Genomic DNA, 23,965 nt, shown 5'->3' with positions numbered 1-23,965 from the left:
GCCTTCTATAGGGTTAGGGGGGCCAAGTTCAGGACGTGACTTGACTGAATCTGCCAGTGGGAGGAACCGGGAGTGGGGTTTTCCGTGCAATGTTATTGTTACCAATCCACGACTTAGAACCATCTCAGAGTTCTGGGCTCCAGTCACTGCAGGGAAAATGACAAAAATGAGTTGCTGTCACCAAAGGCAAAGGATAATATGACTAAATTTCTGCTCATGGTGAAATTAAAAGGTCTTAAATTTCTAGCAAGATAGAAACAGCTAATGCATATAATCACCTACAAAAAAAGGCTGCTTCTTCAAAGAACTGACCCAAGTTTAGATTTAGCAATGGATTATATGAATCCACAGTCAAAGATCTGGCTACCCCTCAGTGTCTAGACCTGTGCTATCCAATACAACAGTCATGCGCACCTTTACCTGCGTGTCCAACACATTTGCTGTGTGCTAACGGAGCTAAGGCTAGTCTGAGTTGACATGTGCTGTCAATGTAAAACATTCTTGAAGGCAAATAAAAAGAATGTCAAATCTCCCATTAAGAGTGTTTATATCAGGGGCTGGGGGGCTGGGGCTCAGTAGTAGAGCCCTTGCTTCATAAGTGTGAGGCACTGGATTCAATCCTCAGCACCACATAAAAATAAATAAATAAAATAAAAATCTTGTGTCCATCTACAAATAAAAAAAAACATTTTTTTTTTTTTTTTAAAAGAGTGTTTCTATCAGGGCTGGGGTTGTAGCTCAGTGGTGGAGTGCTTGTCTCGTACATGTGAGGCACTGGGTTGGATCCTCAGCACCACACAAAAATAAATATTGTGTCCATCTACAACTAAAAAAAGATTTTAAAAGTTTTTATATTGATTACATGTTGGATATCATGGGTTAAATTGTACATGTTATTAAATTTAATTTCACCTATATTTTTACAGTTGGTCCTCCATACCTGCAGGTTCTGCATCCAAGGGTTCAACTTCTAAGTATGGTTCAAAAATATCCAGAATAAAAGAAAACTGCATTTCTTATCATTATTCCCTAAACAGTACAGTATAGCAACTACTTATATAGCATTTACATTGCATTGCTTTGCAAGCAATCCAGAAATGATCTGATGTATACAGGAGGAGATGCTTAAGCCATCTGCTTGGTATTTGCGGATTATTGAAACCTGAAGATATTGCAGTCCCTTGTATTAATTGGTGCAGTGTTTGCAAATAATCTCAACTATTTGGGGTTTCCTCTTACAAAGTCTAAAGCACAAAGTGACAGCACATGCCTAAAAACAAAATAACCTTTTAAGCTGAAACAATTCAGGAGTTTTCTGGAAATTCACTGGTTAACCTCTGTTAGTCATTATCCCACTCTTTCTTGGATCTTACAGACTCGCAAATGACTCAGGAGCAATTAGCAAGCTGCTTGGGAGTCCCACAGCCAGTCTAGCTTTCCAGACCTTGGTCTTATCAGCCATTGGCCTGCTTCATCATCAACAGGGTAGGTTTTAGATAATTCAAACAAAGCCCTAAAACAATTCCTGTGGATTTAAGTTCCCAGAATGTGGAGGGAAGAGTGGTATGGCCATCATGTAAGACAAGTTACATTTTAATGTATTTGGAAATTGCAACTTTTTTTTTTTTACTTACACAAATCTTACAAAAATAGAACACTGTATAGTCACTGTCTTTTAAAAGAAAAAAAAAAATCCTGAGTAAATAAAAAATGTTTCTCATCCATAAATGAAAAGCTAGAAGATTCTCAGTTTCTAAAGATCTCTTCTTGCAACGTATCATTGGGCATAGGAAGCCCTCCTCAAAGGAGGTACCATTGTGTTCTTTTTGCATGAAAAATTAAATCCACACAATCCTTTGGGCCAAGTTTACCAAGCACCAAACAAAAGGCAAAGCTTGAGTGTCCTCAAGTAGAGGTCAGCAGACCACTTCTGTAAAGAGGCAGATAATACATATTTTCTGCAGCGGTCATAGCTACTCAACTTTGTCACTGTAGCACAAACCCCATCACAGACAATATGTAGTAAACAAACAGGCATGACCATATGCCAATAAAACTTTATTTATAAAAATAGTTGGCAAACTGGATTTGGTCAGTTTGTCCTGAATGTGAAGGGAGATGCAGCATGGGGAATCAAATCCACCTGCTTTTTTCTCAAAAATGCCCCCAACTTCCACTCAGGCCCAAGGCCTGCTTCTTGCTCAAAGGGCATGAACTAATCTGTGCTGACCTACTAATAACTGGCAAATTAATGTTTTTTCGTCAAGACATGATTTGAGGTATCTGATAGATATCTGGTATTCTTCACAGATTTTTACCCTTCAGATGAAAAGTTTACATAAAACAAAGGTGAAGATACCCTGGGTGGGGGGAGAGGGGAGAAGAAGAAGAAAAATGAGAAAAGGACTAATACACTGCACACAGGCTCCACTTGCTTCCCTTCCTGGTGGTTTTAACAGCTCTACCCTCCACTTTCAGTAGCTGGAAGAGTCAAAAGGGACTGGAAGCAGCAGAAACAAGAGAACAAGAAAAGACCTTTTGAAGGCAGAGGAACAGCTAGAGTGAGTGGCATGAAGGACAGTCAGTGTTCCAAGGACAAGGGCATCATTTTCCAAATGCCCTGCCTTATCTAACATTCTGATGGGAAAGATGTTCTGGGCACATCCAGTCCCCTATCCATACTCTTCACGTCAACTCAAAGATGTGTCAGATGCTGATGGCCAACTCACACCATGCTTCACCCCTCTAGCCAACCCAGCCCATGAGCCACACAAATTCATATGAGACAAGAAATAATCTGGTTCATTCAGTGTCTCGGCCTCCACCCTCCAGACCCTGTCTCCATCCTAGGATCCCAAGTCGGTGACATTGTTTCCAAGGCAATGAGACTGCTCCAACTCCAATTCAGAAAAGACCAAAAACCTCAGAAACATTTCCATAGATGTATCTGGAATTCCAAGCAAGAAAGCCCTGGCCTCCGCTCAGAAAACCTCAGCTACTCCTTGTATTTCACCAAGTATCATGAATGTGGGTTCAGCTTCCTCTTTAAAGATTGCAAAGCAGGTTAAATTCATCAGCCACTCACACCCCTCATAGGATTCTGGGTTCTCCTAAAATATGCTCCTTTTTTCAAACTTCAGTTGAGCTGCAAGCCTACAGAGAGTAAATACACATTTAACTAGGTAGAAGGATGGGAGAAAAAGATTTTTAGAATGGAGATTTTTCAGGAAAGAACCAGGCTTGGTAAAGAGGCAACTCAATGGGGAGAGCCAGAGGGTAACAAGACAAAAACCGGGGAGGAGCCCTTCAGGAGTTAAGAGTGGGGCCCAGAACAGCAGGGGGATGGCTCTGCATGCAAAGAACACCCATTTTTTTGTCTGCTTTTATTTTAAAAGTATTTTTAGAGATACATGTAATAGAGTGTATTTGACATATTATGCATACATGAAATGTAAATTATTCTTATTAGGATCCCATTCTTGTAGTTACATGATATGGAGTTTCACTGGTCATGTATTCCTATATGAACACAGGAAAGTTAGGATGTCCATTTTGCTGGTCACAAATACAACTTTGGGTAGCTCAGTTTGACCCCTACCTGGTCTACTTCATTCCATCATGTTTCCCATTCCCTCTAAGTTTCTGCCTGAAGAGGCAAAGAAGTAATGGCTCATGAGTGTGTGCTACAGTGGCCCTCCTTCACAAAAACCCTGAAAGCTGGCTGATTTTAGACAGGTAACAGTATATGTATGCAGCGTGAGACAACAAAGGTCATTTTGGAACTTATTTTTGCAAAATGCCAACGCTGGATTTAAAGAGTAGACACCATGACCTGTGGTGTCTACGCCGGTCCCTGGTGGCCATCTCTCCTTCTAACAAGCTGCTCCATCCTCACTCCTTAGCCTACCTCAGAGTCCCCCAAATTTTAAGCGATTGCTGGGAAAGAGACCAGACCCCACAGATAGAAGTTCACATCCCTAAAACACTACTGGACTTATCCACAAAACAAACTGCAGTGGATTTGTATCTCTATCACTTAGACCTGTTTTCAGAACTTTCTGGTAAACCCCCAGAGGCTGGCAAAAAAATAATACTAATAATAATTTTAAGTGGGCTACCACAGATTGAAGTACATTCTTTGTAAAACTGAATAAAAATGTTTCAGTTATGCTATGAAAGACTGACTCCTGCCACACCCCCCTCAGATGACTTGCCCAATATCTGGGCATGGCTGATTGCCAAGGGCACCTGGATCTTCTGGTTCTAGGTCGAAAAATGGGATTGCACAGCTGGTAACATAGGTGCCCAGAGTGCACTTCTCACATGCCTGCCACCTCCCACAGTACAGCACATTATTTCGGGAAGAAGGAAGTAAGTTCATTTTGACAGGTCCATGAAAAACTGCCCCAAGTTGACAGCTTTAATGAGCAAACTGGTAAAGGAGCTTGGGTGTGACTCGACTTCACCTAAATTGTAATTAAACATGACAATTATTTCAAGAGGGTGTGAACCACTTGGTATTCATTAGTTGTGTGGCCTCTTGGATTGCAAAACCATAAAATGGCACAACTCACTCGTGGTCTGTAAATAGCATGCTCAGGTGCAACCACTATGGAAGAAAAGGTATGCAGGAGTCTGGCACCGAAATGGAAGGGTTTCTTCATATCAAGAGAAATAAGACCATATTCTCTTTCCAGAACACTCTGGGAATTTAAGTCTGTGAAGCTGCAGGTCTAGGCCCCATCAGGAGAGGGCAGGTGATCCTGTTTCCCCGATATGTTCCATCAAAGCCAGAAAGCAAGCCAAGCTGTTCTTATGGGGTATTCCACAGAACCCTCCTGCCACCCCACAGGTGAGCCTTGCTGGCCACCAGCAAGTCCTAGTGCACCGGCAGCAATAGCTCTCCAGGGCTCCATGCAGTTAAGAGCCATTTTCATTTACTGAAAGAGGAAGAAGACCAAAAGAAGGAGTTGGGGCAGGGATGCTTGTAAGGGTAGAGAGCCTGACATATAGAAAGAATCTTCTAAAACTGAAAAGACAAATGGTGACCGATGGTGTCACTTTCTGCATCAGTCTACTTTGGCAGGATTCCTCAAAGCCTGCTCCAGCTCCTCCTAAACACACAGTTCTCCCCCCACCCCCACCCCATTTGGCCAGCATGCTCACAGAAAAACAAAGCAAAAAACAATTTAGAAAGACCCAGGGACAAAGCCACCACAAAACCAACTGTGAAATACTAGTGAGAGAATTTTATTTAAAAAAAAAAAAAAATATATATATATATATATATATATATATATATATATATATATATATATATATGTAAAACAGCTGAATTGTTTTCAAACAGTACAGAAAGCTATAAAGTAAAAGGAATGTACAAGTCTCCTTCCCTCCATCCACTTCTAATAAGTTCATGGGTAACATTCCCCAAGTCTCATCACTGTATATTACCATCTTTGTGTTTTTATGTAATGGAATAACAGATCACAATCCATCTTTCCAAGTTGGTATCTATAAATCCCGTCTCATTATTTGTCAAGCTTTATAGCATTTATTAGGATAACTATTTATTACATATCTAACCAGACTTTCATTGGATAGGTTTATTTCCAGATTTTTTGTTTTCAAAACAACATGTTTCTTTATTTAACAGCATAAGAATATCCACAGGACAGACTGAAAACAGCTGAATGTGTTGGCTTAATTTAGATCTAGTGTTCAAGGTACTCCACTTTACAACAAGCCTCAAACTGGTGAATCAGTCTCAGTGACTGATGTAGAAACAAAGGAGCTATTCTGATCACAAGGAATACCATTCTGGGTTAACCACTGCCCAGGGGCTCAGCCAAGAGAAAAATGGAGGTCTTCCCTCAATGCTGCCACAGCCCGCTCCAGCAGAGATGCCTCAAAGTTTAATAACCTCCCAAGTTTTGGTGACCTCAGTCAGCTTCACATACTAAATAACTAACCAAGAAATGAATGAATCTTCAACTGGAAGAAATGTAACTATCTGTGACTGAGTTATTTGACTGGGGAGAAGTTTTTAAGGTCTCCTGGAAAACCTGGGATGGCAGAACATGATTTCCTTGCTGAGACTTGGTAGTGCATGAGGTTCAACTTGCAGCCATCCCTGTATTTCACTAGGACTACAATTTCTAGAGGCTTCTACCTTCTATTCTGTCCCAGGATTATTGCCTTCCATTCCTGATCTGATGGGAATCTGCCTCTCCTCTTTGCGTTGAGCTTTACCTCGAAATGCCTCCGTTGCTCTCCGCCCCAGATTCAATCCCATATTACAGAAATCGGGATTTTCCTGGATTCCACCTTCTGCTGTATGCCTTCCTAGGCCCAAGGCTCTGCTCATCAGCAGGTGATGTTCAGAAATCTCCATCAACCACCATCAAGGGACAGGAAGTCCTAACCAAATGTCAGGAACTCCTTTGTTCTAGAGATGAAAGCACCAGGCCATCACATTTTGAGGACAACTATTCATAAAGTACTTAGAGCAGCACCTGGAATGCAGTTAAGTGCTCCATAGATGCCAGTGAGGTGTTCTTACCGAGTCCTTCTCACCAGGCTACCTTCTTGTATGGTGACTGGCTTCCCTTACAGATTTTATTCTTGGGAGAGGTGGCACTGACCTGTTAAGTTTATGGCTCTGACCTGTTAAGTTTATGGCACTGACCTGTTAAGTTTATGTATTGGGGTTTATATGGCAGTCTCTTGAGAATTTGGGAAGTGTTAGTAAAATCCACTGTGATGGTGAATTTTACCTGTCAACTTGGCTGGGCCACAATATACAAATATTTGGTCAAATATGATCCTGGATATTTCTGTGAAGGTATGTTTGGAATGAGACAGACATTTAAATCAGAGGACTATGAGTCAAGCCAATGACCTTCCATGAAGTAGACGGGCCTCCTCCAGTCAGCTGAAGGCCTTAGTAGGACAAGGACTGTCCTCTCTCAACCAAGAAGGAATTCAGCCAGCATACTACCTTTGGACTCAAACTGCAGCTCTTCATTGAGTGTCCAACCTGACAGCCTACCCCATTAAATTTGAATTTACCAAGGCTCCGTACTCAAGTGAGTCGATTCCTTAAAGTAAATCTCTACTTATGTATCTATGTATACATGCATCTATGTACTTATCCATGTATTCGTGTTAGATATATCTATATCAATCTACCTATGCTGTTGGTTCCATTTGTCTGGAAAACCTTGACTAAGACAACAAGTTTAAAAAAAAATCCAGCCCTGAAAAAATCCAGTTCAGAGACCTGCGAAGCTGATCACCAGGTGTCAGGCAGAAGGCACACCAACCATGGTTCCGCACGCCTATGGGCTTGGTGTGAACAACCACCCAGTCTCCCTCACCAACATTTTTAGGAGCACCAACATATCTATCCCATTGACCTAAGAATAGCTGCCAAACTAGAAACGGGTTCCCACCATCATGAAAGGAGAAACTCTAACTTAGGCAATGTCCATCAACTAGTTCTCATGTCAAATTGAGAGGTGAGGTATATAGAAGGAAAAAAAAAACAGAAAAGAATTAAAGAATTTCCTAACTTGTTAAAACAAAAGTAACACAAAATCTAAAACGTATTAGACTTTGGGATGTATGAGGAACTAAAAACACTGATTCCAAATTGTACCTGCCTGATTTAACATTAGATACATAATCTTTTAACAAAATAAACCAATCAATAGACACTTCAGGAAGAATTTGAGCTTTTGTCCTGTATATGAGATTAGCTGTGAGAACTTTCAAATATCAATTTCATGCTGTCATTTTCTTATGGGGGGAATAAATTGGACAGTGTCTTACATTTTTTCCATCAAGTTCTATTGCCTATAAACATATCAGGAACAACTTGATTGTTCCTGCTCGTGTTTAAAATAAAGAACAAAAGAAATTATTCAGTTATCTGCCTTAAGTCAACAGAACCTCATGGCTTTGTTTCTCTGCTGTATAGTCACAACACTGAACCCAAGTAAAAAACGCATTTCTGCTTGGACACTATTGAGAAAACCCATTTAGCCTCTCTGGGTCTCTCTCTCTCTTTTAAAATGAACAGCTCATTTATCCCAAAAGACTACTGTGAGAAGCCACGTGATGCATGCAGGAGGTGCGCCCACTGAATGACAGGCAGGCTCCTCCCATGGCTCAGATGTTCTTGGGGAAACCAAAGCCAACAATGAGTAAGTGACTAGAGGCTCCCCTTGCTATTAATCCCTAGTGTTTCAGGTTTATAAATAGACAACTGCAATTTTTACAAACTAAAACTTTAGAGGCAGCTTTATGATTGTAATTTCTTCTTCTAGGCCCAGTTGGTTTATGCATTATAAAAAAAATTAATGGAAAGAGCTAAATCCTACCAGCATATTATCCTGTGCTGCCTCCCAATATACAAATGGCCTTCCTTCTGGAAATGTTAACCACCACAAGCACAATGACACAGAGGTGTGGGGGTCTGTTGCAGGGACCATGAGATACAGGAGGAGGCTGGCCAGCTTCTTGCTCCAGCGTTTCTGGAAGTATCCAATGTGTCCAAGCTATTTCCCTGACCTGTCAGTACTCACAAGTATGCTATCTACTGGCTTTCACATATTTTTAGGGGCTCCTTGGAAGGAAGCCAATAAAGACTGTAAAAGAAGGGGACCTGGTCACCGCATCCTGATATAAATGCCCAAGATAGTGTGATTCATGTACAGAAGGCGCCTAGTCTTCTGTCCTTTCCATGTCTTTTCTTTGGCCAAGCAAATGGTGGGAGGCTTTGCTAGACATCAGCCTTGTTGTAGGTTTACATCCCTAATAAGGACATCGAGACTGGGGATATAGCTCAGTTGGTAGAGAGCTTGCTTCACATGTACAAGGCCCTGGGTTCAATCCCCAGCACCACAAAAAAAGGACATCGAGTGGCTTTGACTGGCTTATAGTTTCAACTACATCCACCCTACACAGATGTAAAAATTAGAACCATCAGTTGTTTTACTGATCAATTTTTAAGAAAGGTGATTGAAATAAGTGTTGATGAGAGAAGAGAGGAACTAGAACTCTCACACATAGGTGGGATGTAAAATGGTATAACCACTATGCAAAATAACATGGCGGCCCTCAAAACATTAAAATAGAATTACCACATGAATCTTTTTCTAGGTGTACACCCTAAAGAACTGGAAGCACAGACTCAGATATCCATACACCTGTGTTCATGGCAGCATTACTAATAAGAGTCAAAAGGCAGAAGCACCCAACATGCATGAGTCAGTAACTGGCACAGTTGACATTAGCACCCTGCCCCCTTTTGCTCTTATGCCCCAGCTTGTCCAGGGTAATCCCAATTTAAATTTTTGATCTGTCACAGTTGATATTAGCACTCTGCCCCCTTTCCTTTTAGTTGAAGCTGTATGACTTTGTCCCAAACTGGACAATAAATAGCATATTCACCCTAAGGTTAACAAATGATTCAGTATTACAACATGGCAAAGTACAACTCTTACCCCCAAATCTGTCTGATCCCAAAACCCATCAGTGGATGGACAAATAAACAAAATGAATATTATTCAGCTTTTTAAAAGAAGGAAATTCAGACACTTGCCACAGAAAGTGAATCTTGGATGAATCTTGAAAACATTATGCTAAGTGAAGTGAGTTGGTTATGAAAACACAAATGTTGTATGATTCCACTTATATAATATAATCAAATTCACAGAGATAGAAAGTAGAAAGTTAGTTGCTGGAGGCTGGAGAGAGAAGGAAATGGGGAGTTATTGTTTAATAAGTATAGACAAAGATGGGAAAGATGGAAAAATTTTGAAGATAGAAGGAAATGACAGTTGACTATATGAATACACTACTTACTGCCACCTTGAATATGAATACTTACTTCAACTCAACTGTACACTTAAAATGGTTAAAACTGTAAATTTTATGTTATGTACATTTCACCACAATAAAAAAAAAAAGAAAGGTGCTCTTATGCTCCAGCTTGTCCAGGGCAGTCCCAATTTAAATTTTTGACTTGGCACAGTTGATATTAGCACCCTGCCCCCTTTCCTCTTAGTTGAAGCTGTATGACTTTGTCCCAAACTGAACAATAAATAGTAAATTCACCCTAAGGTTAAATAATGATTCAGTGTCATCTAGCTATAACATGTCAAAGTACAACTCTTACCCCCAAATCTGTCTGATCCCAAAACCCAAGTTCTTCACCACTACACATCCTACTGAGTACCTATGATACCCCCCCAATACCTCAAGTTTACCAAAATTTGTTGTCTCAACTCTGTTGGTTTATATGAAGTACTGACATGGAACCTATAATAAGAAATAATATATATTTTAAAGGGATCTGAGTGAGCAAACAATAGAAAGAAACATCAGAGACAGATAAACAGAATGTTTTCTGGTGAAATGCAACAGATTTTCTATCCACAATGGGGCCACAGCACTAGAGGCATGTCACGTGCACAGCCCCACACAGGCTGACACTAAACAAACATCAAAGTTGGTAACTCCGTGATTCAGTAGGTACAGGGTGAGTAATGGTCAACAACACACAGACTCAAGTGTCTACTTGAAGCAGGAAGTTATATCCACTTGGTGACCTTGGCTTTGATCAAAAAGGCAACCCCACAACTTTTTCTAAATATACTAGAAATGACCAGAACAGTGTTTCAGGTCCTACAGGTTTCCAGGTCAGACAGACCTGAGCTGGGATCCCAGTTCTTCTACTTGTTTTCTTCAGTGACCTTGTATAGAAGTCTGAGTCTCTCATTTTACCTGTTGAGATGACTCCTCGCGAGGGATTCCATGAGGACTCAGTACTTGCCCAGAGAGCACACAGCATAATACCTAATGAATATTATAACCTAGAAGACAAAGGGCAAGATCCCTAGACCCTCCAATCCTACGAAGCTTTTATCCTTCCCACCAAAATGCCCTAAACCCAAATAATCAGTAGCAAAATAAAATATAGATGTTGGATGTATTCAATAATCCAGATAACCTGAAATCCAAAGAAAGAGGTCTTTGAGCAACCCTGAATTATCTACAGAACTGCTTCAATATTCCACTGCTTTTCTGCTCCCCCACAGTTGGTGTGAACTTGCAGCCCTATCTCCAATAGCAGCCAATGTCTACACATTCATAGAGAAGTCAGATGGCCTGAAAGAGTGGGTCTTGTCTCTTTCTGGAGAACTGCTGAGACACAGCAATGCAGAGTTGACCTGGAATATCCTGGTCCCCAAGTGCTTCAGAGTTCTGTGGCTAATTCATGAGTTCAGCCCATTCTTCCCATTCCTCACATTCTCCCACCAAATATCCCAATCAAGTCTGCTGAGTGGCTTCTTTTTATTAGGAATATGAAAGCCTGAATGTGTCATTTGGGCACTGGAATGCCTCTGGGAAAGCTCAGTGCTATTTTAAAGATGCTACAGGAACTGTTCACAATGCCTGGGAACTCGGTGGCAGTAGGCAGCCTGATGAACAGGAAGAACAAACACCTTGAAACCAGCAACATGGCAGGGGTTTGCTTTGCGATGCAAAATACAAATAAACAAACAAACAAAGTGATTATTTAGCTGTTCACCCAGGGTTCAGCAGATGTGGTTTTCATGGGATCACTCCAGTCACCAAGCATCTGGTGATCATGTGGCTCTGCTGATGTGTAAACATTGCCTCACTCAGTGACAAGGAGACAGGCACTCCTCATGAGAACTACATCCTTCTTTGAGCACAGAATTACTTAAAAGCTTTAAAAATAACCACAGAGCCAGGTATGGTGGCGCACTATAATCCCAGTGGCTCTGGAGGCTGAGACAGGAGAATCACGAGTTCAAAGCCAACCTAAGTGACTTAGCAAGGCCCTAAGCAACTCATTGAGACCCTGTCTCTAAATAAAATGCAAAATAGGGCTGAGGATGTGGCTCAGTGGTTGAGTGCCCCTGAGTTCAATACCTGGTACCAAAATAATACTAATAGTAACCACAGAATTTCTATCATCCATTATGCCTAATAAACATCAATTTTGGTTAAAAATGGTACTTTAAAGTGTTTATGAGAATGATCTAACAGTTAGCATTTATTTTCTTAATCAAAAGTATAAAAGCTGGGCTGGGGTTCAGGTCAGTACTAGAGCTCTTGCTTGGCATGTATGAGGACCTGAGTTCAAGCTCCAGTACAGGAAAAAAAAGTTAAAAGCAATCACGTACAAAGGGAACTGTTATTGCACCATGCGCAGCGGCATAGTACAGTACACCAAACAGCAGAAGGCAAGGAAATGAGCACAATGAGACACCCAGTGTGGAGCCAACCACGCAGCACACCCAGGGAATGGGCCTTAACCGGCTGCAACCGACGTGGAAAAGCAGAACTCAGGAAACGTGTTGTGGCCAGGACCACTTCCTGCAATGTGGCCAACAGCCTCAAGCAAACCATGGCTCCCCTCCCACCCATGTGAAAGGCTTGTCATATGCATGGCCTCAACTAGTCAGACAGAGGCTTCAGAAAGACTGCTGACGAATTTTGAAATCTACAATTACTTCATTACAGATAGTATCTGTTCTCTATTGCAATTTCCATCATGATACTCATTATCTCTTTTGTCTCTGGATTCACAAAGCCCAGCTTCAAATCCTGGTTTCAAACTTAGCAGCTGTGTGGCTCTGGATAAAGTGCCCCAATGGACATCATAATGGTACCCACTTGACCAAGTTGTTGTTAAGGACCATTGCTAACATATGCAAACTGGAAAGAACAGTGCCTGGCACTGTGTTCATTATTATTAATATCTTGAGGATAAGATCACTCAGTATACTTATGATGGTTTATAAAAATACATAAATCAGGGGCTTTGATAGATCACTAGCAATTATTAGCCTCCCTAGAACAGTGTGTTATGTAAAGTACAACTAGTTTAATGAGAAAGAACATAAAGATAATGGTTTAGTGACATGATTTTGAGATTGTTTACTATTTCTTAGTCAAACATAAAGTATTTTATGGCATCATTCAAAAACAAGAGCAATAATCTTCCACTACTTGGATGGCTGCCAATACATTATTTCTTCTGCTGAAAGTCTTTTTTCCATTAGCTCTTGAAGGCCTGTGTAAATGGAAGTGGAGTGTAGCAGATTTAAATATTACTTTTTTACATTTTTTGACACCTCAAATTACTTTAAGTCCACGCCTTTTCTTCATTATTTGCTTCCCTGTATATGTTCTCTTCTATTTTTTCAATTTGGAACACTGTAAATTTAGCCTTAAGTATTCTCTATCCACTTCAGATTTGAAGGGGGAATGTAAATAGGACACACACTGTTGTATAATTATTTTCCATTTATTCAGAGAACTGCAAATATGGACCTTCCTAGGTCTTTCACAAGCTGATACTCTAGGAAAAACATTTTGTCTGCTTCCTGAATATCTTGATTGAGCTTCTAAAGTGTAACATGCAAAAATATCTAAGATTCCTTGTTCCTTATGTAGAATTTGATTATCTTTCAAAACTCAAAGCTTCTGTTTTATTAAAATCTAATCCCCTGTTATTATGTGTGAAAAAGAAAATACGCAATGATAAAAAAATATGGACTTATTCAAACTTAACTCCCCACCAACTTACTCCTTCATTCTCTAAACCAATGGCAAGCTCGTTTTCAATTATACTGGATAAAAAAATAAGTAGTAATATGTAAGTACATGTCCTTATGCATCAGTAATCCATTAACCTACTTTATTGGATGACATTTTTTAAACATAAGCTATTTTAAAATCTAGCCATTTTATATGAAAATTTGGATTTTTCAGCTTCTCTTTGATTTCCTTTTTTCCCCCCATGCTGGGAACTGAACCCAGGGTCTTGTGCATAATAAGCAAGTACTCTACCACTGAGCTACATCCCTAGCTCTCAACCTCTTTAAAAATCAAAAGTTCCAACATTTGTGGGTCCGCATTCCCAGCATGGCAAATAGCTCTCTGGAGCTTAGCAACTCCTCCCATCAGCACAATGTAGTTTCCAAAGCCTTTCAATATGCTGGCCCAGGGGTGGGATTGAGGGTGGGGGGTCCCACTTCAATGTCCCACTGATGTTACTACCTAGTTGCTGGAGGGCTCTGAGACTGCGGCCTCTGTTCTACACTCTGAAGTGTTTTTCCTGGTTTCCTCCAAAAAGGAAGCATTGTCATAATCCCAATATTCTGAATGCATACTGTGGCCCAGCAATCCTATTCCTGGAAAAAAACTATGAAAGATCACCCAAATTTCTATGGATGTCCACTGCAGCACTGCTTATGATACAAACAAAATACAAACAAGCTAAATTAACATAAATATAAGTAGGAACTGTTTGAATAAAGATGGTAAGTCCATGCGAAAGATACCAGAGTCCCCAAAAGCAGTAAGGTAAATCTAAGCTACTAACATAGAAATGTGTCCAAAATACATGAAGTAGAAAAAGGCAAAGTACAGAACAATATGTAATAAATGATCCAATCCATAAGGAAAATGAATAGGTATATTAATATATGCTTGCATTTCAAATTTTTAGAAGAAAATACAAATAACTTTTTATTAGCCATATTACTTTCATACTTAAAAAAAAAAACAAAACAGAAGCATTCTGAACAGGGATACCTCAAATCATATGATGTGTGATTATCACCACATCTTCATGTTACTTGAGTGCTTATCTTGGTAACAGAGTCCCTCTCCAGTCAAGCTTGACTCCATTTCTTCAGCAAGAAGGAAAGAAGGCCTCCTGGATGACCCTTCACACCAGGCACCAGGGCCAGCACGGAAAACACACAACGGCCACTCTGGAGTCTGTGCTTACTGAGAGCCCTCTGTGGTTCCTGGGGTCTCCTCTTCTATCTTTTCAAAAGTGGACACCAATCAGGCAGAGGGGCAGGCACTCCTCCAGGGAGAGCAGAGAGCTGCCCGGCTTCAGCTTCACATTTGCATGGAAGTGTGTGTGTGTGTGTGGGGGGGGGGGGGGTGTTATACACTATTTCCCTTATGCCCTTACTACTTTAGGTAGGATCAGAGAAGAGGAAGATAAAAGAACCGGTTCCCTACTCACTAGCAAAACCCCTCCCAAAAAACAGGAGGGTAGGATTCTTCTTCCCATTAAAGGGAAACAAGGCCACGTGTTCCCTTCACAGGCTCAGGAACAGCAGCCAGCGCAGGCAGTTCTTGGCAGCAGCAGCCTCTGTGACCTGCTTTCAGTGTTACTAGGCAAGAAGAGAATCTGCTGGGAATGGGAAGCCAGAAACAGCACGGTGCCCGGCCACTAGTGGGATACTACATGTCAACAGCCCCTGCAGGGCTCTCCAGCCCACCCTTCCCCAGCCCTTCAGAACCAGAGGCAGCCGTCAGCTTTCCCTCACCCCACCGCTGACCCCTAAAGGCATCCAACATGCACCAGAATACAAGGAACAAACACCTGGCACTTCCAAAAGTCATGACCTACTGCTAAACTAAATCTTTTGAGCAATAAAATAGCAATAATTAGAGGGGAAAAAAAACAAGTAAGGAACAGAAGACTCCCACTACACAGTATACACCACTAGCTTTTCTTCAAAGCCAGAGCCAGGGTGCTAACTGGCCCTGTTGTTCTCAATCGCTGTGGGATACAAAGTAACACGTAGCATGCACTTAACTCAGACGTCTACTCAGAGCTTAGTCAGAAAACAGGTTGCATTACTTGAAAATGTTTATATAATATTTTACATAATCCTCAAATGCTACTTTTGAAAGAAAAGAGAACAATACCCCAACTGCCTTGCTATTTTAACTTAGAGTCCCTCCCATTGAATGCCCTATCACTCAATAACTGTGATTCAGCATCGTCAAGGGTGGTTTCAAGCCCCACCACAAAAACCATCCTAAATATGGCACAACTATTGCTGTCAAATAAACATGAACAATTTAAGAAGCTTTCAACAGAAAAAGGAAAAAAAAAAAAAACATTCATTCAGGCCCCACTAATTCAGAACTAGTGATAATGCAAAGCATCCTTCAAATTTCAATCACCTACCTTATTAAACAACTGGAAAGATTAGAGATGGACTACTGGAGTTATTTAAGACCATCCATCTCCCTGCTCTTAAGCAGCACTTCCCTGCGTGTAATTTGTTCCGTTAAGGTAATAATTAGAAAAGAGTCTTATCTGTGGTATCAAGCAGGTCTATCAAGACTAGCTATAATTAGCAACTAGTGATAACATATGCCGCTAAATACCTGCCCTTCATTTCAAATAGCTCATCAGTAAGCAGAGCTTGGTGGTGTGCACCTGTAGTCCTATCTACCTGGGAGGTTGAGGCAGGAGGATCATTTAGGACTAGGCATTTGAGACCAGCCAGGGCAGCATAGCAAGACATGATCTCACAAAACAAAACAAAAACCCTCAACCTGTCCTTCATTCTTTATTTCAAATGGGTCTTCTTGTAATTTGCTATTTTTCGTTGTCTGGTATCATCTGCACACAGTTTATGAGATGTCAAAAGGTGCTTACCTCTGAGTCTTTGGCCTGCTGATTACGAATGACTATCAAATTGTACAGGATTCTGTCGTCATCTGCCTCTGTATGGGACACATCATGAGGCAGACTCCACAAATTCTTTTCGTCATCCCTTGCCAGAGTTGCTCCAAATGAGGAATATGGACTATTACCACTGTGGTATAAAAAAAAGAGAGGAGATATAAATTTTGTTTTATGCATATAAAATATAGTATATATCACATGTATGTAACATACAGTACAAATAAAAATACATATTATATAAAATAGAGTGTAATATATAAATGTATAACAAAATGTCTAATTTAGCTTTACTAATTAAGCACAACACAATCCAATAGTCAAAAGAATAACAACAACAAAAAAATCACTTTAAAAAGAGCAGAAATGGGGCTGGGTGTATATAGCTCAGTGACAGAGTGCTTGTCTACTATATGCGAGCGAGAATCTAGGGTTCATCCCCAGTAGCATAAAAGGAAAACAAGAAAGCAATTAACATTAAGAGATGAACTTTCTTCTGGTTCTGAATCCAAGGAAGTGTAGTAAACCTAGAGCACAAGTTATATATCATAACTATCAAAATCCTTACCCTGAGAATAGTACACAATGAGAATGTGCATCTAAATACTTCAAACAATGCAAAGTGCGGACTAGGAATTTCAATAGTCCCGTTTGGTACATTTGTTTCACGATTTTTTTCTCTTATAAGGTGGCATGTGTGTTTAAGATTAGCGATACAGCATCATATCTAGGGCATGCCATGCACAGCCCCAGTTAACTTCTGTGGGACAGGACAGGCAGGGTCCCACTGGGGTCATTCACTTCAACTAATAATATGCATGACACACTGAATACAGGTTAATCACTGGGCTGAATAAAATTGTGAGCAAACAGACAAGTCTCCTGTCCTTAGGCCTCACTAGAGTCAAGCCTGGAAAACACATTAATAGATTATTACAACTGTGTAATTAAAAACTGTGATAAGTGCTTGGGGCTATTCAGGGAGCCATGAGCACACAGGTGAGAAGCTCACAGAAGATTCTGGGGGAGGTGGGCATCAGGCAGGCACTGTGAAGAAGAGAGGTACAGCAAAGGTACCAACATGTTCAAAGATCTAGGGTGGGAGGAAACCCGGGGCCTGTGTTAAAAGAAAGGGGACAATGGCCAAAGCCTGAACAGGAAGCTGGGCAGGAGCCAGGAAGACATGGCTGTGAAGGCCACGTTTCCAACATTCTCCCATTTTGATCTTTATTCCTAAGCCCTGGAAGAGGTTTAAGCAGGACCGAGATGTAATTAAACAGTACTACATCTTTAAAAGATCTTTCCAGGTAAAGTGTGGCGAATGCTTCCAAGGCCTCAGGAGAGGACTTGGCAAATATGTTAAGATGCATTTGACGTAACTCGGGTGAGAAAAGCCAGGTACCAGGATTTGAACGATGTTGAATGGGCACTATTTGGGACTGTGCAAGGTGGATTAAAGGGACTTGGAGATGAACTCCAGCGTGGAGGGCTGGTGAGGAGTCAATGGCCGGTTTATTTCCCCGGAGGATGTGTTGACTCCATGCTCTGAGGCAGACCTAGAATGTCCCATGGCCAGGGACTGGCATGCACACCTGCAGGGGTGACATGCAGGAATGGCAAACGAAGACCGGAGACATCCAGATAAGCAGATGGCATGTGGGATGAAGGTTAAAGTTAAGATGTCCGTAAATACGACGTGATATGCTCAGGAGTTAGCAAGAAGAAAATCTCTCCATAGGAAGAAGCACCAATCACCAGACTGGGGCTCAGCAGCAAGAACCGCCCAGCAAGAGAGCAGCTCCAGTGCTAGAGTGATGGGTGCAGATTAGGATGCCACCAAGGCCCCGGAGTTGGGAAAGACAACCAGGCCCCACAGGGGAAAAGTGAAGCAAAAGACGGGAGGCAGGATGTTGGAGCCAAGGCCAGCAGGAAGCCTTGACCCTGAACTAGCACAGCGCTTAGGGCCTGGGTGCCACAGGGAGCTCCTGAAATCCCTCTGGCTATAGATCAGAAGTTTAGGGTCTGAGACTGGACAGGGTAATCAGCATTATGGGGAAAGAAGCAGTTTATGAGGAGTCAGGCCCAGTTCAACCACAGTGTTCTCAGACTGCTCCCTTCTTACTTAGGCTGACAGGTGGCCTACAGACAAACACAGAGCTGAGCTCTTAAGAATGATGAGCCAATGCAAGGGGAGGCAAAGGATGGCTTGGTGCTCTGTACATATGGGCTTTAACGAGCATGTTGAGCTCATTTGCTCAGTTATTTGTGTATTCAAAAACAAAGAACAGATACTGCTAGGTCCTGGGTACTGGGCTGGGGGCTTTGGGACTCGAAAGTAAATAGGACACTGTCTCTGCCCTTAACATGAATATAAAACAATGAGATAACTGCAACTTTTAAAAAGTGTGCATGGGATGTCACAGGAGCAGAGAGGAAGAAGTGACCAATTGCATGAGATGAGAGGGAAACCCAAGAAAGGTGTTTATGAAGGCAACCGTGCGGCCAGATCCACAGAAGCAAGGGCAATGGCATCTCCAGCAGAAGGAAGAGCTCAAGCAGAAACAATGTGCAGAGGCTTCACAGGTCGGGGGATCCAGCGATCCACAGGACCACTGCAGTGGTGCATGGAGCCAAGAAAACGATGTGAAGACAAAGAGGTGACTGGGGTCAGACTGAAGATAGTGCTAGTCCAGGCTTTGTTCTGTGAACTGTGACAAGTTATCAAAGGAATGTTGAGCCTCTTTGGGTCTCAGATATAATCACTTTGGATGAAGCAGGAATAAGGAAATGGCTGAAGAGGCTGTCACAGTCGACTGTCACAGGATGGTAGGTGGCTGAGGTCTTCGTGTGGGTGGGGTCCCTCGGGGTCACCAGAGGGCAAGAGTACAGGAAAAGCTGGGCAGAGACAGAAAGAAGGCCACAAGCCAACCACAACCAGAGTGGCCACTCTCTCTGTATCTTCTTCATTACAAGGAAGATTCTTTGAGGTGTAAGAAAGGTGGTATTTTATTGCTAAATAAATAAATATATGATTTGAAACGTTTTGAAACAGAGGCTGAGATGCAAATGAATGCAGAGAGAGGGGAAATGAGAGACTGCAGCCCTCAGGAGCAGCTCATAGGTGACAGCAGAAAGGGGTCAAAGGTGACTGTGAGATGATGCCTTCAGCTGGGACTCGTGGGCGGAAGCCAAGGCTGACCCTGTCGAGATCGGCGTGCAGAAGGAGGCTGGACGCAGGCCTACCTGTGGTCACCACAGAAGCCACAGAATCAGAGGACTGGTGGGAATGAGGAAAGACGAGAAGGGAAGGGGTGTCTGGAGAGAATGCAGAGAGCAGAAGACGACAGACGGCTGGGGCAGAGAGGGTTCAAAGAGCAGGCAGACAGAAGGGGTGGCAGCACCACAGAGGACAAGGATCCAATTCCTTTTGCCTAACCAACTCTTGCAGCAGATGATATACCACATGGCATTACCCCTTCAGCACCAGCGCGGGGGCCCCACAATCCACCCCCCTTGTCATGCAACCATCCTGGGGGGGGGGGCGGTGGAGGGGGGAGAATTATCCCCAGTTGCTTGACTTCTCCAGGGGCAGGTGACAGTCCTCCCTGAATGAGGTCCCCAAAGGGGGTCACCTAGCAACCAGGTGTCACACACCACCTCCAAAAGGCTGTGACTGGGATGCACCCACAAGGAAGCAGCTTTGATAACAACCCCATGTGTGGATGCTCTGGGTACAATCCAGCAAATTCCCCAGGGGTGTCTCCCAGGGCAGCATCGATCTCAAGTCATGAAGGCCTGGTGGGTAGCTCCCACCCCAGGCTGCACCCACATCAATGAACACACTTTTTTTTTTTTTTTTTTTTTTTTTTTAGTGTTATTTTATTTTATTTTTTTTTATTTTTTTTTTTTATTGGTTATTCAAAACATTACAAAGATTTCAGAATCACATCGGTTACACATCCACATTTTTACATAATACCATAATAGTAACTGTTGTATTCTGCTACCTTTCCTATCCTCTACTATCCCCCCTCCCCTCCCCTCCCATCTTCCCTCTCTACCCCATCTACTGTAATTCATTTCTCTCCTTATTTTTTTCCCATTCCCCTCACAAACTCTTATATGTAATTTTGTATAACAATGAGGGTCTCCTTCCATTTCCAAGCAATTTCCCTTTTCTCTCCCTTTCCCTCCCACTTCATGACTCTGCTTAATGTTAATCTTTTCCTCCTGCTCTTCCTCCCTGCTCTGTTCTTGGTTGCTCTCATTATATCAAAGAAGACATTTGGCATTTGTTTTTTAGGGATTGGCTAGCTTCACTTAGCATAATCTGCTCTAGTGCCATCCATTTCCCTGCAAATTCCATGATTTTGTCATTTCTTAGTGCTGCGTAGTACTCCATTGTGTATAAATGCCACATTTTTTTTATCCATTCATCTATTGAGGGGCATCGGGGTTGGTTCCACAGTCTAGCTATTGTGAATTGTGCTGCTATGAACATCGATGTGGCAGTATCCCTGTAGTACGCTCTTTTGAGGTCTTCAGGGAATAGTCCGAGAAGGGCAATAGCTGGGTCAAATGGTGGTTCCATTCCCAGCTTTCCCCGGAATCTCCATACTGCTTTCCATATTGGCCTCACCATTTTGCAGTCCCACCAGCAATGTATAAGAGTACCCTTTTCCCCACATCCTCGCCAGCACTTGTTATTGTTCGACTTCATAATGGCTGCCAATCTTACTGGAGTGAGATGGTATCTTAGGGTGGTTTTGATTTGCATTTCTCTGACTGCTAGAGATGGTGAGCATTTTTTCATGTACTTGTTGATTGATTGTATGTCCTCCTCTGAGAAGTGTCTGTTCAGGTCTTTGGCCCATTTGTTGATTGGGTTATTTGTTTTCTTATTGTTTAATTTTTTGAGTTCTTTGTATACTCTGGATATTAGGGCTCTATCTGAAGTGTGAGGAGTAAAAATTTGTTCCCATGATGTAGGCTCCCTATTTACCTCTCTTATTGTTTCTCTTGCTGAGAAAAAACTTTTTAGTTTAAGTAAGTCCCATTTGTTGATTCTTGTTTTTAACTCTTGTGCTATGGGTGTCCTATTAAGGAATTTGGAGCCCGACCCCACAATATGTAGATCGGAGCCAACCTTTTCATCTATCAGACGCATAGTCTCTGATTTGATATCAAGGTCCTTGATCCATTTTGAGTTAACTTTTGTGCATGGCGAGAGGAGGGGATTCAGTTTCATTTTATTGCATATGGATTTCCAGTTTTCCCAGCACCATTTGTTGAAGATGCTATCCTTCCTCCATTGCATGCTTTTAGCCCCTTTATCGAATATAAGATAGTTGTAATTTTGTGGATTGGTTTCTGTGTCCTCTATTCTATACCATTGGTCCACCCGCCTGTTTTGGTACCAGTACCATGCTGTTTTTGTTACTATTGCTTTGTAGTACAGTTTGAAATCTGGTATCGCTACACCTCCTGATTCACACTTCCTGCTTAGAATTGCTTTTGCTATTCTAGGTCTTTTATTTTTCCATATGAATTTCATGATTGCTTTATCTATTTCTACAAGAAATGCCGTTGGGATTTTGATTGGCATTGCATTGAACCTATAGAGAACTTTTGGTAATATTGCCATTTTGATGATGTTAGTTCTGCCTATCCATGAACAGGGTATATTTTTCCATCTTCTGAGATCTTCTTCTATTTCTCTCTTTAGGGTTCTGTAGTTTTCATTGTATAAATCTTTCACCTCTTTTGTTAGGTTGATTCCCAAGTATTTTATTTTTTTTGAGGATATTGTGAATGGGGTAGATGTCCTCATTTCCAGTTCAGAAGATTTGTCGCTGATATACAGGAATGCCTTTGATTTATGCGTGTTGATTTTATATCCAGCCACTTTGCTGAATTCATTTATTAGCTCTAGTAGTTTCTTTTAGACCCTTTTGTGTCTTCTAGGTATAGGATCATATCATCTGCAAATAGTGATAATTTAAGTTCTTCTTTTCCTATTTTTATGCCTTTAATTTCTTTCGTCTGTCTAATTGCTCTGGCCAGTGTTTCGAGAACTATATTGAATAGAAGTGGTGAGAGAGGGCATCCCTGTCTTGTTCCAGATTTTAGAGGGAATGCCTTCAGTTTTTTTCCATTTAGAATGATGCTAGCCTGAGGCTTAGCATATATAGCTTTTATAATTTTGAGGTAAGTTCCTGTTATCCCTAGTTTTTCTAATGTTTTGAACATAAAGGGATGCTGTACTTTGTCGAATGCTTTTTCTGCGTCCACCGAGATGATCATATGGTTCTTATCTTTAAGTCTATTGATGTGGTGAATAACGTTTATTGATTTCCGTATATTGAACCAGCCTTGCATCCCAGGGATGAATCCTACTTGATCATGGTGCACAATCTTTTTGATATGTTTTTGTATACAATTTGCCAGAATTTTATTGAGGATTTTTGCATCTAAATTCATTAGGGATATTGGTCTGTAGTTTTCTTTCTTTGAGGTGTCCTTCTCTGGTTTGGGAATCAGGGTGATATTGGCCTCATAGAATGAATTTGGGAGTTCTCCCTCTTTTTCTATCTCCTGAAATAGATTATGGAGTATTGGTATTAGTTCCTCTTTAAATGTTTTGTAAAACTCTGCTGTATATCCATCCGGTCCTGGGCTTTTCTTGGTTGGTAGTCTTTTGATGGCTTCTTCTATTTCCTCCCTTGATATTGATCTGTTTAGGTTGTTTATATCTTCCTGATTCAATCTGGGTAGTTCATATGTCTCAAGGAATTTATCTATGCCTTCACTATCTTCTATTTTATTAGAGTATAGGGTTTCAAAATAATTTCTAATTATCGTCTGTATTTCTGAATTGTCTGTTGTGATGTTGCCTTTTTCATCCCGTAAGCTAGTAATTTGGGTTCTCTCTCTTCTTCTCTTTGTTAGTGTGGCTAGTGGTCTATCAATCTTATTTATTTTTTCAAAGAACCAACTTTTAGTTTTGTCAATTTTTTCGATTGTTTCTTTTGTTTCAATTTCATTGATTTCTGCTCTAATTTTAATTATTTCTTGCCTTCTACTGTATTTGCTGCTGATTTGTTCTTCTTTTTCTAAGGCTTTGAGGTGTAGTATGAGGTCATTTATTTGTTGGCTTTTCCTTCTTTTAAGGAATGAACTCCATGAAATGAATTTTCCTCTTAGTACTGCTTTCATAGTGTCCCAAAGATTTCGATATGTTGTTTCTGAGTTTTCGTTTACCTCTAAGAATTTTTTAATTTCCTCTTTGATGTCTTCTGTAACCCTTTGTTCATTCAGTAGCATATTGTTTAATCTCCATGTGATGTAGGGTTTTTCCTTTCTCATTTTATTATTGATTTCCAATTTCATTCCATTATGATCAGATAAAATGCATGGTAG

At 41.2% G+C, this 23,965-nt stretch overlaps 1 protein-coding gene across 1 annotated transcript in view; it reads right to left on the bottom strand.

Moving 5' to 3' along the window:
* Mreg (melanoregulin) overlaps nt 1-23,965 on the bottom strand; it is a 66,330-nt gene that overhangs the window by 25,514 nt on the left and 16,851 nt on the right. Inside the window, exon 2 of the mRNA XM_076866013.2 lies at nt 16,520-16,679. Coding sequence (XP_076722128.2) covers nt 16,520-16,679 — 160 coding nt within the window. The remainder of the gene's footprint in view (nt 1-16,519; nt 16,680-23,965) is intronic.

The sequence above is a fragment of the Callospermophilus lateralis genome, chromosome 9 (assembly GCF_048772815.1).
Source record: "Callospermophilus lateralis isolate mCalLat2 chromosome 9, mCalLat2.hap1, whole genome shotgun sequence".
In the NCBI taxonomy this organism is placed as follows: Eukaryota; Metazoa; Chordata; class Mammalia; order Rodentia; family Sciuridae; genus Callospermophilus; species Callospermophilus lateralis.
This window is presented reverse-complemented; position numbering and strand designations above follow the sequence as displayed.